This window comes from Rattus rattus, chromosome 11 (assembly GCF_011064425.1).
Source record: "Rattus rattus isolate New Zealand chromosome 11, Rrattus_CSIRO_v1, whole genome shotgun sequence".
NCBI lineage: Eukaryota > Metazoa > Chordata > Mammalia > Rodentia > Muridae > Rattus > Rattus rattus.
Genome location: NC_046164.1, coordinates 538,012 through 555,592, shown reverse-complemented (window position 1 = coordinate 555,592; position 17,581 = coordinate 538,012). Strand labels below are relative to the sequence as shown.

The 17,581-nt window shown below is 36.4% G+C and overlaps 1 protein-coding gene across 1 annotated transcript in view; it reads left to right on the top strand.

Moving 5' to 3' along the window:
* The first annotated feature begins 4,611 nt into the window (after positions 1–4,611).
* Positions 4,612–17,581, top strand: part of Uba6 (ubiquitin like modifier activating enzyme 6) — a 55,442-nt gene continuing 42,472 nt past the window's right edge. The window contains exons 1-6 of the mRNA XM_032916483.1: positions 4,612–4,739; positions 6,271–6,333; positions 9,785–9,879; positions 10,504–10,532; positions 13,728–13,822; positions 14,544–14,655. Coding sequence (XP_032772374.1) covers positions 4,669–4,739; positions 6,271–6,333; positions 9,785–9,879; positions 10,504–10,532; positions 13,728–13,822; positions 14,544–14,655 — 465 coding nt within the window. The 5' untranslated portion in view covers positions 4,612–4,668. The remainder of the gene's footprint in view (positions 4,740–6,270; positions 6,334–9,784; positions 9,880–10,503; positions 10,533–13,727; positions 13,823–14,543; positions 14,656–17,581) is intronic.

Genomic DNA, 17,581 nt, shown 5'->3' with positions numbered 1-17,581 from the left:
GTGGCCTCCGCTGCTCCAGTGACAACTGTATTTTCTGTGTGAGTTTAAACTGCAGTTGAGTCTATTAGGGAATAGTGACTGTGGCTCAAATCTCAATCTCTCAAATAGCGACTGGGAATTGTTTCGCGGGGAAGCTCAACTGCTTCGGTTCCTCAGTCAGAACAGATCGAGATGAAAGTACAGCATTTACCCAGAGTGGGGGGAAAGTGAAAATTTGAAGAGTCATTTAGAGATTTTTAGTGGTCTTTTTTTTTTTTTTTGTCCTTTCTAGTCAAAAGTTAAATATGATATCATAATTGTTTACCGTCACTGTTGTCTACACAATTAAACAATTAAAATGTCCTGGAGAGTCTGGAAAGTGGCTCATTGTTTGCGAGCACTTACTCTTTTACGGGAGATCTGGGTTTAGTTCCAAGCATCTGCATCCACAGAGTAGCTCACAGACATCAATAATGCCACTCTCAAGGTATCTGATACAGCAGGAACACATGTGGCATTCGTACATACATACATACATACATACATACATGCATGCATACAGGAGAAATATACATACAAACTAGAAACAAAACTGTTTAGAATGTCCTTGAAACTGGTATTTAAATTGCAAGCGTATGATGATTTCTCTTCTTTTAGTCTATAAACAACTTTCAAAAATATTTCAAAAAGTGGGATTTCACGTTGCTGTGGTCTGTGTAGGCTGTTACATTAACTCGCCTTTCTCAAGACTACAAAGTACCCGCAGATTTTGTATCTATTGTAAGGGCCCACTCTGGTTCTGGGAAAACCATCTCTTACCTATGCCCGTATAGGGCCTGAAGGAGGACAGGGATCTCTAAGCTTTCATCTCTGAACAATGTAATCTTCAAATTCCATCACAGTGGGGATTCAGTTTCAACATCTGAATCTGGGTGACGTAAGCACTTGTGGTCTGTGACCTACGTATTCCAATCCACAGCCCAAGTCAGTGGATAACTATTAAGATTTTTTTTTTTTTTTCTGGAGCTGAGGACCGAACCCGGGGCCTTCTGCTTGCTAGGCAAGTGCTCTACCACTGAGCTAAATCCCCAACCCCAACTATTAAGATTTTAATAAAGACTTTTCCTTTACAAAAGAGTTACCTCTGTGTTAAATAGTTAGCTTCCAACCAGTTCAAGTTTTAGAACAACCTTGGGCAAAACTCTTGCTCAAAATTCAGGAAGCTATCTATTAATGTGCTGACTTGACATCAGCAATCAATTTTCAGTCGTGAAATTGGTGGGGCAGTCTCTGAAATGTAGGCATAATATACCAGAAGAACACCAAGCTAGGAAGAACACTGAATTCTAGCCCTTGGTTGTATCAATAAAATGATATGAACTTATTTGAGTCATTTAATCTCTGAATCGTCTTCTGTAAATCAAAGAAATCGTACATTGAACATCTTTACTGTGCTATTGTTTAATCTATCAGAAGTATGAAATACGAGAATAAACTTGGATATGTTCTGTCATTATAAAACCAATATGATTGTTGGCTATATAATTTACAATGTAAATATTTTAATTTGTAGAATTTTCACATGCATATATGTTTCAGGAAAATATACATCACAGTACTCACTTACAAAATTTCCTAAGATCAGGTCATCATAAATGCATCCCGGTATCCTGGAATGGATTCTGAGGGGAATGGTTAGCAGAAAAACCTGCGATATCTTAGTAAAATGTGTGTGGTTTTAATAGTATTGCATGAATATCGATTTCTAAGTCATGAAAAATGCACCTAAGAAACACAAAATGGGCAAGTTATTTGAAGAATTTAGATAAATTCTCTATTATCTTTCTAAATTTTCTGTAAGTCTGAAATTATTCGAAAGCAAATGTTTGCAGGTAAAACTATTATACTGCAATATTAGAATGCAGACATCCATTCCCATATGCATACATACACACAGACTCACAGCACAGAGACAGAGAAAAGAAGACAAGAGACAGTGAACCTCAGGGTGGAGAATGAATGAGTATAGACATGATAGGCATAGAGCCACATTTATTATTGTTGTTATTATTGTTATTGTTATTATTATTATTATTTAATCTTTCTTTACAGTCCAGTCATTAACCCCCTCCAGGTCTACCCTCTGGCAGTTCCTCTTTCCATTCTTCCTCCTTCCCTGCTTTCCCAGAGGATGTCCCCACCCCAACCCCACCCTACTCATTCCCTGGGGCCTCAAGTCTCTCCCTGAGGCCAGACCAGACAGTCCTCTGCCTTATTTGTGTCAGGGGCCTCATATCCGCTAGCATATACTGCCTGGTTGTGAGCCACATTTTTTTTTTTAAATCAAGTCATACAACAGGGACAGATGATTTTTAAGTTAGAAAAGTTTCCCTTAAATCCATGGAAACCGAAGATCTCCTTGGACTAAGGAAACAAAAATCTATTTTCCCTAATAGCAGTAACAGATACAGAAAAAGTCAGACACAAAGCTAGTAAAAAAAAAAAAATTTAAAAACTTGCTTCAACATATAGCAAAGTCCTCTTCGTTGAGTAGCTACTGACTTGACTCACAGAAAACCTTTTTGTCTAAAGTCATAGATTTTCAAAAACTTAAGTGTTTGAATTATGATGAATTTGTCATTTGTTGTTAAAAATATCCAAATCATGTTGTTAAAGAGAAATAGCTTCCATCTCCAGAAAGTTGCAGAACCCATAGCAAAGAAATTTGAAAATTTGTTTCACATCTATATTTCATAATTTCCAAGAAAACAGTGTCCTGGGGCCATATAGTAGTTCAGAATTAATGTAGACGTTTAATTAGAACAGGATGGGGGTAGGGTGCTTATCAGCCTATCAGAATGCTGCTGCATATTACCGTTCCTAAACTTAGGCTCCCTAAAAACAAATATATCCTAATCCTTTGTTTGAAATGCAATCCATGGCTCCTGTGGGAAGTTCATTCCCTCCTTGCAACAAGCTTCTCAGACTCTCTCTTGCAATTCAGGTCTTTCAGATGGATTTGTTCTTACTGAGCTCAAGTTCCTGCCAAGGACAAAAAAAACAAATTAACAGACAAGTGAGCAACGAAGTATCAAGTTCAAAAGAAAAAAAATAAAAAGAAAGTGGAATGATGAGTATTCCATCATCACAGACAATAAAACATTGTTGAAAGAGGTGCCTTAAACTCAGAAATGACAATATAGAACTTGTGAGAATTAATAAACAAAAATGAAGTAGGATGAATTCAAAAGCTAACAAACAATGAACTATAATTCTACCCCAAATTTGAGCCTGTTCCCAAGGGGAACTTTGGATCCCTCCATTGATTTGTCTGTCAAATTATTCTCTAATATTGACTCATGAAGGTCTCATGAAGAGGATAGTCTTATTAATTGTTGGTATCAAGTGTTAATAACAGTTTGTATCATTTGAACATGAGAGTTGTTTTTCTGAGTACAAAATAATCAACTTAGTCATTTTTTTCTTCAATATTCTAAATATACTGCTATATTTTCCTATGGCGTAAAACCTCACTGCCAAAATGTCTGATGATAAATTAACTTTTCCCAATATATAAACATGGCAAAACATGAAAAACTGTTAATATCTGAATCGTATGTTTGAAATAATTTATACCACATTTTATTAAATGTAAGATGCTACTACTGTGGTTTGGATCTAAATACTATTCAAGGCCAATGAGTTAAAGGCTTTGTGTAAAGGCCGGGAATAGCATAGGGGGATAGTAGAAACATTAAGACAGTGTTCTCAACCTTCATAATGCTGTGACCCTTCTTTCAAGCTTCTCATGTTGTGACCACCATCCATAAAATCATTTTTGTGATTTCAACACAATTTTGAAGAAAAAACTCTTATACTTTACAGAACGCTGTACTCTTATCTATAGTCAAAGTAAACACCACTTTTTAAAAGTTGGGCTAGTGTTTCTTCAAATACATCACCAATTAGAAAGATTCTTAATTGCATTGTGTGTACACAATTATCTCCTAAAAATGATAAAATGAGAGTTGAATGAAAAAAAGAATCAGATGAGAAATTGGTAATAATCTAAGAACTGGTAATCTGAGTTATTGGTTGTATGTCTTTGACCATATCATTAGCTGTAAGTTCCTTTTTTTCTCTCCTTTTTTTTTTAAAGATTTATTTATTTATTTATTTATTTATTTATTTATTTATTTATTTAATGTATATGAGTACACTGTAGCTGTCTTTGGACACACCAGAAGAGGGCATCGGATCTTAATAGATGATCAAAACAATTTAAGTAGAATCTTTAAGTGGAATCCCAGCCTGGAGATGTCCTCTCTTTTTGTTCGGAAACCGATCTCCACCAGGTGCTAGAACACTTCTGGATTTGCAAGCAACAGCACCTGGCTGCTTACGAGCCCCCTGGAGTTTAGCTCTCTTAGCCGGAAGTGACGTGTTTTGCTTCCGCATTTGCCGTCAGCTCTCAGTCGCCTTCTCTTAGGCACTCTCCTCACCTGCAAGGAAGCGCGCACAGTTGCCCCTCCCCAACCGGAAGTCAGGTGTCCCAGGGGCTGACTGGAAACCCTGTCCTGGGCGTACTTCCCCAGCTCCTCCCCTGGTGACGTCGCCGCCCGCCCCTTGACCCTCTCGGCCCCGCCCCCTCCCCTGCCTCCCTGACTTGCTGCAGTCTCTCGGAAGGCGATGGAGCGGTCTGAGCCGTTGGCTGTGCTTTCCTGTGAAGAGGCGTCCTGCTCCTCCTGGGGAGCCTGCGGGTGAGAGGCCTGGCCCGGCCAGGCTGGGCGGGAAGAAGCGGAGGAACGCGGACGAAGGCTCCGTTCTTGAGTTCCGGCGGCTCGGAGCGCGCGGAGGCCACGGGGCAGCTCGGAACCACAGGGAGCAAGGGAGCGGGCGAGCGGGCGGGCGAGCAAGCGAGCAAGCGAGCAAGCGAGAGAGCTGGCGGTGGGTGGGTGTGGCGGCGTGGGCGCTGGCCTCGCCGCTCGCGCTCAGCCGAGGAGACTCGCTCTTCGCGGTTGCGGGTCGGGTCCAGCATCCTTCCCTCAGGTCATCACTTCTGACCGGCCTGTTAGGAGAGGGTTGTGGCCCCCGTTGCTTGGCACTCTTCCTTTAGGCAGCTTCAGCGCCACGGTGCATTTTCCTCCTGCAGCCGTGCTGCTTAGAAAACTGTTTTTGAGAGCGCAAGTCAGAATCAGTTGCAGTCTGGACGCCCCGAGAATCCCCCTGTTTACTACGGTGATGTTGGGGCGCTGGGCGGAGCCCAAGGTTCCTATGATTATTTCCCGCTGAGGAGCTTGGAGTTTTTCTTTGCCAGCCTGCAAAATTACGGGGTTGGGGTCCTGGTATACTCTCACCAGTGGTTCCGTTCGTCCCCTGTCAGTTGTCTTACAGTTAAGAAAGCCCCACTTGTATCCTGCCCAGTGTTTACATACTAAATTCCAAATATAGAAGTGATGGATTTATTATGTTCATTTAACATCCATTAGCTTTACATTGCACACTGAAGTGGATGCTTCAAGGACTGGATGGAAGTATTGTCTGCCCAGGCCAATGCTGCTAAAATCGACTTAAATATTATTGAATACAAATAACCGCCCTTTAGTTGGAGCTGACTTATTATTTCATTAATTACTATTTCTGAGGCTGGCTCCAAGTTTGCCAAAGATGGCTTACAACTCCCATCTTCCTCCCTCATCGCCTGAACTTCTGAGATAACAAGTGTACGCAATCAGGCATGACTGTTTTGGAACATACTCTTGAACCAATCAGTGAGACAGAGCTTTTTGGAAAGTAAGTGTTGGTCATAGCCATTGAGTGGCTGAGCATAAACCAGTTCTCATTTCTAATCAGAAATTTAATCCACCAAAGTAATTGTGTGTAAAGTAGGACAGCAAGTGAAAAGTGTCATAGAAGCAAGAGGATAGGAGGTGACAAGGCTATATAGATAGCTGTAGTGTATGTTGTATGGGTATGCAGATTTTATTAGTTAGTTGGTACTTAGAGTGCAGTTCGTGCCCGGATGCTCTAATATCTCAACAGCAAGCGCTGTACAAGGCAGCAATTAGTGAAATTAACTTCAACACCTTCAGAAGGTTATCTGTGGCCATAGTTCCTGGGTGTCTCTAAGGAAGATGGTAACTAATAAAACATAACATTTTGTATAGAAGGACCTTTAGTAATTTGTGAATCTGGTCTGGTGCACAGTTGAATTACACACATTATAGAGTATGAATATTTAAAAGCCATATTTGCTCTGTAATAGTTTGGGTTTATTTTTTTCTCCCCTAGTGCAAGTAAAAATTTACCTACCATGACAACAGAATCTTTGGAAATCGATGATGGATTATACAGGTAAGAACCTCAGAGACCGAAACCCACCTTTTCTAACAGTACAGAATCTCATAGACTTTTTGATGGCTGTACCTGTGCAGAACTTCATATGGATATCCTACAAGTCCTTTTAAATTAAAATTGGGATTTTCGTGGGATTTTTTCTCATGTTATATATAGTATGAAAGTTTTAATATGTGAATAAACCCCAGTTTCTTGATAGGACTAAGAAGAATTTTACTCTCCAATATGAAAGTAAATGTCTTTTTTTTTTTTCTTTTTTTTTTTTTTTTTTTCCCCCCCCCCCCCCCCCCCCCCCCGGAGCTGGGGACCAAACCCAGGGCCTTGCACTTCCTAGGCAAGCTCTCTACCACTGAGCTAAATCCCCAACCCCGAAAGTAAATGTCTTAAGTTTAGATAATAGGTTTTATTACTTTTCTTGGTAGTATAGGGATTTCTTTAATTCTTCAGTCAAATTTATTTTATTTTTATTTATTTTTAGTGAATTCTGGAGAAAATCAATATAGATAATGGAGAAATACGTGACAGAGTATAGTATAAGTGAGATATGGCTTGAATAGGGAGAATCTTCTACATGCTTGTTTAAAGGTCCCTAATTGGTGGTACTTTTAGGGAAAGGTAGAAACTTCAGGAGTTGGGGCCTAGAGAGAGTAAGGGGAGATGATGTAAAGTGGACTTCAGAAGGTTATCCGTGGCCATAGTTCCTGCGTGTGTCTGCTGCTGGTTATGCGTTACTCTGGTACATTTGCCACCTGTGTGAGACCCAGCAACCATAAATGAACTCTGAAACTGTGAGCCAAATACATCTTTTTCTAAAAGTTTTTCTATCCAGTATTTTGTCATAGAAATGACAGAAATAATTAGTTCATTGTTTTATACTGAAAGTGATCCTAAAGAAACAGAATTTCCTTAACTGTGTTTGTGGTTATTTGGTTTGTTTTAAAGTTGGTTAAGACTCTCCTCCTGATGGTGTTTATCTTAGTAACTTTGTTTTTTATTTTGCAGCTCACAGCTAAGAGTTTACCTTAGTCTCAGAATATGCTATGGACGTAGACTTTTGATACTAGTGTGATATTGGAACCGTTAAGACTGTGGAGGACGAGGCATAGTGTTATGTATGGTTTGACTATGAAAAGTCCGTACACTGAGTTAAATGCTAGTTTCCCAGCTGGTAGTGCTACTTGGGGAGGTTTCCTCCTCCTACCATAGGTTCCAAGGATAAAACTCAAGTTGCCAGGCTTGCGCTGAGCACTTTATCTGCTGAACCATCTCACCAGCCCTACTTTTTAGTTTTTACTTCACTGAATGTAATTACCATTAGTTTTATTCTTTTATTTAACTACATAATTATATAACCACTAGTTATGTATAGTAATTATCATAATTTTATAAAACCATCCATTAGTATGCTTATTCTATTGGAAGATTCTTATATTTAGTTTTGTGCATGTGAGAAATTCACACTGTATCATTACTATGACTTAAATAGTTATCTTTGAAATTTCTTAAGATTAAAAACATGTGTTTATCCATACTTTTTATCATTTCTCATTCTCCATGCTTTTCTGTAAGTTCAGATTCTTATGTCATACTGTTTTCTGCTTTAACTGGTTTATAATTTCTTATACAACTTTATCAGGTTTTATATGTTTAAATATAGAATGAAGAAGTCTTTATTTCAATTTTTATTTAGAGAAATTTTGTTGTGAGTGTGGAATTTCAGATCACTGTGTTTTCTTCTGAAAATACCATGATTCTGATTCCCAGGGAGAAAGACAGATGATAGGTACTCTTAATCTTTCCACCTTACATAATGTTTTACAGCTTTTAAGATTTTATCTCCTTTCTTAGGTGTGTGATACACTATCCGGAACTCTCCTTATATCTCTTGTTCACATAGTAGTATCTGAGTTTAGTGTTCATAGAAAAAAATGATCATTAGTCATTCTTATTATTTTTTTTCTTCCCTCCTCTCCATATTATGTTTTAGGAATTCCAGTTTCACATATATTAGGCCAAATGAAGTACCGTAACTTTCTCGGGCTCTATCTGTTTTCATGTTGGGAAGTTCATTTGCTGAACTTAGGTTGTTGTGATAGATATGTCGTTAGTTCCATCCAGTCTGTTTTGATCTTAGATTTGTAGTTCTCTGAAGGTTTTTATGGTTAGGATTCCCTCCGCCCTCTTGAGCACATGGATCATATGTATAATTGATGCAGTGTTGTCCTTTAGTTCAGGTGTCTGTATTACTTCCTGAATAGGCACCTGTTGGCTATATCGAGTTCATTTTGGGGTGTTTTTACCCACTTTTGTGTACCTCATGACATTTTTATTGATATCAGATATTGTAGACTTTTCGTTTTCGGAGTTTTCGGATTCCTAAAATATCATCCCCACCCCCGGAGCTGAGGACCCAACCCAGGGCCTTGTGCTTGGTAGGCAAGCACTCTACCACTGAGCTACATCTCCAACCCCCTAAAATATTCTTTAGCTTTATTTAAGAGTACAGTTAAATTAATTGAAATGTTGTTCCTTTCCTAGCTTGCTTTAAGGTGAAAACCACAGGAATCTTCAGTTAGTTGGAGCAAAATTTTCTTCATTATTTATGTAATATTCTTAATACTGAATCTAGTGTCCTTTATACTGTGCGGTATTTTGTGCTTTTTTCATCTAACTAGGCAATACGTCTAGGCTTTTTAAATACTAAAATATATAAATTGTTTTTAATATACATTAAATATGTCAGTGCTTTAATTTCAGAAGTAAATATAACCAAAAGTTACTACAACTATTTGTTGCTTATACCAAACACTTTTATATCTGACTCTCATAAGACTTTATTGGAATTTGTATTATCTGCAAGGACTGGTACATTATTTGTTTCCTGTTAGCTCTCTAAGATAAACTGTTGCTACTGACTTGTCATTGAGTAGACCTTTTTAAATTTCCTATGCATATATTTTTAAAACCTTGACCTGATCCTTCTTGCTCTTTTAGTGTATAACTTAACAAGATCCAACTAAGTAGATCTTGCATCTTCGATGCAAAATAGAACTCAAGAATTGCCTGGCCAGTTCTCTTTAAAAAAAAAAAAAAAAAAAAACTCAATTATCCCCTCAAATCCTGTTTGTTATCAGAATTGAGGCTAGCAAAGTTCCAGGCCTTCAGTGACCCCTGAAGCAGTGAATTGAGAGGAACAGGAGGGAATGGAGCGGGCCGTCTACCTAACAGACTTCCCACAGAGGACAGCTTCTGCTCAACTCTGCTGCGTTAGGATGTCGATTGTGCTAGTTAGTTAGTTAGCTGGCAGTTCAGTTGGTTAACTTAAATGCTGGACAACTTATCTAAAACAATGCTGGACAGAGTCAAGTCTTGTGGTTGTTGGTTTATGAACTTTAAGGCATACTTTGGTAAAATAATTATTTTCTTTTTCACTGTGCTTTACATATAGTCGACAGAGGTATGTTCTCGGTGACACGGCAATGCAGAAGATGGCCAAGTCCTGTGTCTTCTTAAGTGGTATGGGTGGTCTTGGAGTGGAAATTGGTAAGCAGTATTTTTTTTTTCTATAATCTGTGATACTTTTGCATAAGATAAAAAGAATATTACTCTTATTCTCTTTAAAGGAAATTAAATTAAATTAAATTAAATTAAATTAAATTCCAAATATTGGCAAATTCTTTTGACAAAGTATTTTGTAGCAGAGGTCTAGTCTTCCACCAGAAACAAAGCCAGTGCTTCTTTGATGTCCTTAATAACTTAAATGGTCATTCCTTAGGTTTGTGTTTTGTTTTGTTTTGTTTAGACAGGTCTCACCTTGTGACCCTGGCTGTTGAGACTCAATGTGTACACCACACTGGTGTTCAATTCACAGAAATCTGTCTGTCTTTGCCTCCTTGGGATTAAAGGCATGTGCCACCATGCCTGGCTAAATGATGATTCCTCCCTTATTATGGTTATGTAGTATATTCATTAAAACACAGAAATGCGTAGATATCTTTTAATGCTTTGATTATGCAAAATTGTATCAATTCATTTTTTTTCTACCTGTATTTTCTAACTTTCTTAAGCAAGTAAGAAAAGTTATAGTTTCTCAGAAGTGTGATGAAACTACATGAATCTGTGTTTGGTATGAATTTACAAAGCTAAGTTATTCTTTTTCCTTTACAGCAAAGAATCTTGTTCTTGCAGGGATTAAGGTGAGTGTGTACCTTCAGTATGAAAGGTAGTTTGTTGTGAACTGTTATGCCTTTTGCAGATTCGCAGTGACCATGTACTTTGTCTTATTTTTGATTTTACATAACTGAATCATTAATGCTGCTGTTCTTTTTTTTAAATTTATTGAAAATTTAAACATAAAGAGTCACCTAACACATTCCTTATTACCTATTATCCAGCCGAGGTTACCAACTCAGCACACATGCATGTTTTATGTATTTGCTTCCCAGTCCTACTGGCTGCAACTGCTAAGTTCTTTTCATAAGAACTTCAGCTGTTTTATCATTCTTAAATATTTTTAGTATATATCTTTAATATAACCATAATTTAGTACCATTTTAATACCTTAAAATATATTAGTTTCTTAATATTGTTTTATTAGTTTTTTATTACTATAAAATCATTTACTCCAAAATTTAACAGCATCATTTGTTATGTATAGTTTGCATGGGCAAAGATTTTTGCCTGTTCTTTTGTTATGGTCTCTCACACGACAGCAAACAGTATTTATAGGAGCTGTAGTCATTTTGAGTGTAGTTTCTCAAATAATTTGTTTGCAAAGCTCACATTTGGTTGTAGCCAGCTTGTTCCTTTGTGGGACTGCAGACCTTAGTTTCTTACTGGCTATGACCCAGAGGTTACTCTCAGTTTCTAGCTGTATGCCTGTCTCCATAGAACTGCTGACAGTTTGACAGCTGGCTTCATCAAGCACTGAACAAGAGAAAGACGATACTAGCCCATAATCAAGAGGAGGGGGTTATCCAGAAGCCTAACTATCAAGAAATATGGGGTGTTCGTGCCTCCCTGGAAGATTGCTAGCATAAACATAAAATGCTCAGTTGAGAGTTCAACTTTGTTTTCTTGAAAAATCTTTTTTAAAGTTTATTTTGTTCTAATCAGGAGCCAAGGAGAATCTGTGTACTGCATCTTTTCTTTTAATCCGTAGGTTTTCCTTCCCTGATTTTTTTCACCTTAACAATATTTATTTATTGAAGAAAGTAGTCATTTTGTGACTTGTATAGCGGCACATGTCTAATTCCAGCTTTTTGATGGCAAGAGTGAGAAAGACCTACAGGGTGAAGTCCTAGTCTAGTGTACCTAGTACGTTCCAGGCCAGCCAGGGCTACATAGTGAGGCCTATCTCCAAGAAAATAGAAAGAATGGGGGAAAATCATTGCATATACTTATGTCTTATATTTTCCTATAAACTGGTTGTCATATCCAGAATCAAATTGATACTTGATTCCGTTAGCAAGACTATTTCACAGGAAGTATACTATGTCCTACCAGGAGAGTAATATCCTATTTCTCTCTTCTTCATTATTTCAGCCATTAATCATCATTGACTTGATTCATTACTTCTTTAATTGTAGTTGTCACTTCCTCCTTATTCATTAATTGTAATAATATTTTAGAAAGAAAATTTTCTGTTTGTTGATTACTTGATTTCACTAAAGTATGTAGACTGCATGTACAAAAGGCAGGATAAATACTGAATTTTTACCACCTTCCAATAGTCACCTTGAACATCCCTCAGTTAGGACTAATGAACTTCGATTATGAATATTCCATGATAAACTTGTGCATTTAAATATACTGTGTGATGGCATTATTCATTATCTGTTTTACTTTTAATAGTATTTTAACAAAAAATTGGTTCATCTTTCCTAGTAGAATCTTTACGTTTCTGAGGATTTTTGGCATAACACCTGTAGGCTTTGTCATTTTAAGTCTTGTTGAGGGATAAAGATAAAACATTAGTCATCAGGAAGCACTGAATTGTATTCAGGTTTAATACATTTCTAATTCTCTTGTAGGAATGGATTACTTCTTTTATTTTTTAGTTTTGTACATTTTTTTGTTGTAAGATTCATGATTTTTAATGACAGTCCACTTGTCCTATATTTAACTTATATGACATGGTTTCTGACTACAATTTAAATATTACTAATGAATTATTGAAAGTTATGTCTTTTACCCTTTTCTAAAATCCCTTTTGACTGATAGCTTTTAAAAAAAATGATATTCAGTAACTCCTCCAGTTAATCATATTCAGTAACTCTTCCAGTTAATCATGCAGACTACTCAAAATCGGTTTAGATTATTTCAGGTTGGAATCTAAATATCATTTAGTATCATTTTTTAAATTCAGTATTACTATTTTTTATGTTTATTTAATTCAAAATTAAGCATAAAGTAAAAATATTTTCAGGTTAGTCTGGTTTCTGTACTCTTTCCCCCTTAGATCATTCACTTTTGTATTTAAATTAAGCAAATATATGTAAACATAAATATTCTATTCATTTTTATGTGTGTCTCTTCCTGTGTGTCTTAAAGTGCCTTGCTCTTTTACTGAGTAGCAGCCTATCCCTAAGATTACTGCATAGTGATAAATGTTTGTTTCATTTTTTAAGTTACTTGAAGGTACAGTTGTGCAGATATATCACATTAGGCAAATTTTCCCATGATGATACACATTTTGTTTCTAGTGCTTTTAATAGAATTATAGTTAATAACCTTGGCAGTACGTGCTTTTGAATCTTTTTAAGAATGTCTTTTGGACAGATTCCTAAAAATAAGATTGCTCTGTTCAAGAGCAAATCATTTGTCTTATTGCCAGAGCTTATACCAGATATCTTTCCATGGAGGCTGAGCACCTCATAGTACCATCATAATGCAACATGTCGTCCAGTCGTTAGACTTCGTCACTCTAGTGGGTGGGGAAGATGTTGCATATTCAGCATATCATATTCAAGAGCAATAAAGTATATATTATTCTAGCATATTCCTTATAAATTATTCTTTTTCTATGTGGTATGATAAAAGTTAGCTTTTTTTCTAGTTTTCCCATTACTTTTATCATCTGGAGTATGGGATTTTAAAGTTTTTTATTTAAGTTTTTCTGAATGCTTTCTTTATGTTGATTTTTATAACAAATTAATGTCATAAGATTTAAAACATCTCACTGTGTAGTTTCTCCAAGTTATTGGAGTTCTTCAGGAGTTTATAGTCCTGTCTTCTGAATAAAGATGTAATTATATATCCTTTTCAATTCTTATACCACTAAGTTCTCTGTTACTCGTATATACATAGTATTTCCAGCACACTGTACATAGCATTAGAGGGGGTATGCACTCTGTTATGGAGTTAACAAATATTTTTCTTATTTTTTGAAGGCACTGACAATTCATGATACAAAAAAATGCCAAGCCTGGGATCTAGGGACCAATTTCTTCTTGTGTGAAGATGATGTTGTTAATGAGAGAAACAGGTAAAGATGTTTTGATCCATTGTCATGGGATTTTTTTTAAACTGTGATATTTAAAAATGTTTTATGTATAGAGAATACAGTTTAGAATACTGTTTGCTTTGTCAAGGTAAATTTACACCACCTTACATAAATAAGTAGTGCCATTTATTCATTTCCTTTGTCAAGCTTGTGATACATGCATCCTGTTACCTAGAAATTAATTTTACATTATTAAATGCAGTTAAAACATTATTTAGCAAAGTAATGGGTTTCATTGTGACTTTTTTTTTACATATATACCATTATAGTTTGCTTTTATCCCCTTGCCCCACACATGACTTTCTTAGCCGCTTCTCTTTCTCTTCATGTAGATTCTCCTCCCTCCTGCCTTCGTGACATATATGTTCCATTACCTTTTTCTGTTGCCTTCCTTGCCTTTGCCTATATACTCTTCCCCTCCGAGAGTCCCTTTCTAGTCTCATGGGTAAAGAAAATCTGCAGTATTACTGTGATTAAGAGACTTTGAAAGCTTAGAGACTAGAAGCAAAGGGGTATATGTGAAGATTAATTATGCTTGCTAAAGAATGTGATAGTTTGTCACAAATTGTATTAATTTAGAAAACACAAATAACTGTTTACCTACAGTTTATTAAGTTTTCATTAAAATTTCATATTTTGGGTCCTTTATGTTGTGTCTAACATTGAGACTGAAAATAGTAAATGACGGGTTATATTTTTCTAGGGCTGAAGCTGTACTTCATCGTGTTGCAGAACTAAACCCTTACGTTCAGGTCTCATCATCCTCTGCCCCTTTTGATGAAACCACAGACCTCTCTTTCTTAGAAAAATACCAGGTTAGTATTTGTATTAACTATTATTGATACATTCCAAGGACATTATATAACTAGTATAACCCAATACATTAAGGAGCAAAAAAAAAAAAAAAAAAATCAGGTTAAAATAGAATCTGTTAAGTGCTCCATTTGACAAAAAGTTCTAAGAACTCGTGAATGTAGGGATATTTAGCAGTAATATGCAGTTGAAACTTAATGATTTTTAACAATATGCATTTATTTTTCCTGTTGTATCCTTTAAAAGTTAATATTGATAAGCTTTGGTTTAATAAGCATCAGAGTTGAAAAATTAAATATGAGTAAATTACAGTATAGAACACAGAAATCAGGAAAAGTGAGTAAAAAGTTAAAAGAAAAATTTAGCTTATATGAAAAGGTTTACTTCATGACATTAGGTTTCTAGAAATAGTAAAACTCAATGTCAGGTTGGAGAGGTGGCTCTGCAGGTGAATTACTTGCTATACAAGTAAAAGACCTGAGTTCATATCCCCAACACCCATGCTGATCCCCATTGCTTCCTAGATGTCCAGCCTAGCTAGTTGATGAGTCTGAGGCTCAGTGAGAGACTCTCAGAAAAGTATAGTGCAGAGTGATAGAGGAAGACACCAGATGTCGCCTCCGACTTATACAAACACATTTAAGAAAGTTTACACATGCATGCACTGCACATAACAAAATGTTAATGTGAGAAAATTTTGGCTAAAAAATTTCCAGCACCTGGCGAACACAAGTCTTTAAATTAAAAAGTGCCGGAGCTAATACTAAACCTTATATAATTTATACTCTTAATATATTATTTTGTTATGTTTCTCATATACTGACAGAAAACACTAAGGGATAACCCATAAAATTTATCCATCAGAAACACAAATTTTAACATACATAGGAACCCAAGAAAAACAATGTCAATTCCAAAAGTAGAAAAATACTTCGTAGTGTTTGATGCCAAAGAAAACTTAGCAATGATATATCTGGTAAATTAAAGCTGAGGTTATAAAAAACATCTAGTAAAATTTGAAGAAATTCAAGAGTTAAAAAGAAGTAAAAAAATTTCAACAAAAATATCTTGGAAAAAATAGGAACAAAGAACTAAACAATCAGACAAGTACAATTGACATAAAGTTTCCAACGATAGACTAAGATCAAGTGAGAGAGACTAAACTTAGAAGCAGGCCTTTTGAAATAAAAGAGGACAGAATGAAAAGATCTTTAAGGATCATTGGCACCCCAGTAAACAAACATTTCCTATTTGGGGTACCTAAGAAAAGAAAGAAAACTATTCAAAGAAGCCATACCTGCAAGCCTCTCTAATCTTGAGACCCAAAGGACTTCAAGTGGACATGACCACACAGAATTCTAACCCTGACATATTGTAATTAGATCGTCAAAAACATTAGGCAGGTGGCAATATAGCTCAGTTTTAGAGTAATTAAATGCCAAGTGCAAGGCCCAGAGTTCAGTTCCTGATCTCTTGCCCCCCCAAAAAAAAAAAAAAAAAAAAAAAAAAAATCTGACAAACTGATAAAAACTGTAAAGCACAAATTTCGTTTACAAGTATATATAGTCTCTCCATTAGACTTAGAGTAGATTGCTCAATAGAAACCTTAAGAAGCAAGGCAAGAGGAAATATTCAGTTTCAGAAGATAGTAATACAGATAGCTTTATATATACCTGAATATATATAGCCTATCCTTCCGAGATGAAAAGACATTTTCATGATAAGGCGGAGAAAATGAAATCAATTGCTACCAGACCAGCCTTCCAAGATGTTCAAGGGATTTCACACCAGAAGAAAAAGATCCATACCTACCATTGTGAATACGTAAAATATACCCCATTTGTATAGAAGACACAGAAAAGAAAAATGAAGAGTCCAGCCATACAGAAGAACAAGTCACATTTTAAGATGCCCTCATTTAACAGCCAGCAAATTGTTCAACAGAAACTTTAGCAGGAGGGAATGGGATGGCAATTTTTTTCATTCCCATGAAGAAAGGCAGACTCAAACACATGATACTCAAAACAAGTAGGAGAAACAGAAATTCTTACATTATCTATATTCATTTCAAGTGTAAGTGAACTATATTCCCCAGTTAGATGATACAAATTGAATCTAAAACAAGATTGAACAGTGTATCAGAAACCCACATTAATAGTGAGCCACAGACTGAAAGTGAAAAAATGGGCAAAAGGTATTCGAGGCCTGGGAAGATAGTTTGTGTAAGTTTGCTTTCTCTGTAAGCATGAGGGCCTGAATTCAAATCCCTAGCACTTAGATAAAAAGCAGGGCGTGGCTTTGCCAGCATTGGGGTGGGAATATGACAGGTGGATTCTGAGAGCTAGCCTAGCTATCCCAGCCACCCTAGCAGAAATAGTGAATTTCTCACTCAGGAAGAGATCATAATTCAGGGCAATATAACAATCTTCTTAGAATAGGAAAGAAACCCCCAAAGTCCTTCTCTGGGTGCCAAATGTGTGTGTACACACAAAGAGATTCCATGCAACTGTAAACCAAAAGTGAGCAGGAGTGGGTATTCTGACACAAGAGTAGATGTAAAAACAAAAGTGTAAAACAGCATAGTCATTCAATCAAGTCAATAATATCTGATAACAAACAAATCTAAAGGAGTAGGATCCAGAACAGTGTTAAGATTTCCAGTATCATCATTCTACAGATCTTCAGACAAAACAAACAGCAAGCTGGTTATGGTAACATATAGTCCCAGTATTTGAGAGGCTAAGAAAGGATTGCCATAGCTTAAAACATGCTGGGTTAATCCTGAGTACAAGGCCAACCAGCTCAACACAGTAATGATACCCTTTCTCAATTCTCCCCCACATAAAAATGCAACATTGAAGTACTATAGCGGCATGTATAGAATATACATCCTCAGCACATGAAAATTGTAGAAGTGGGGACTAGGAA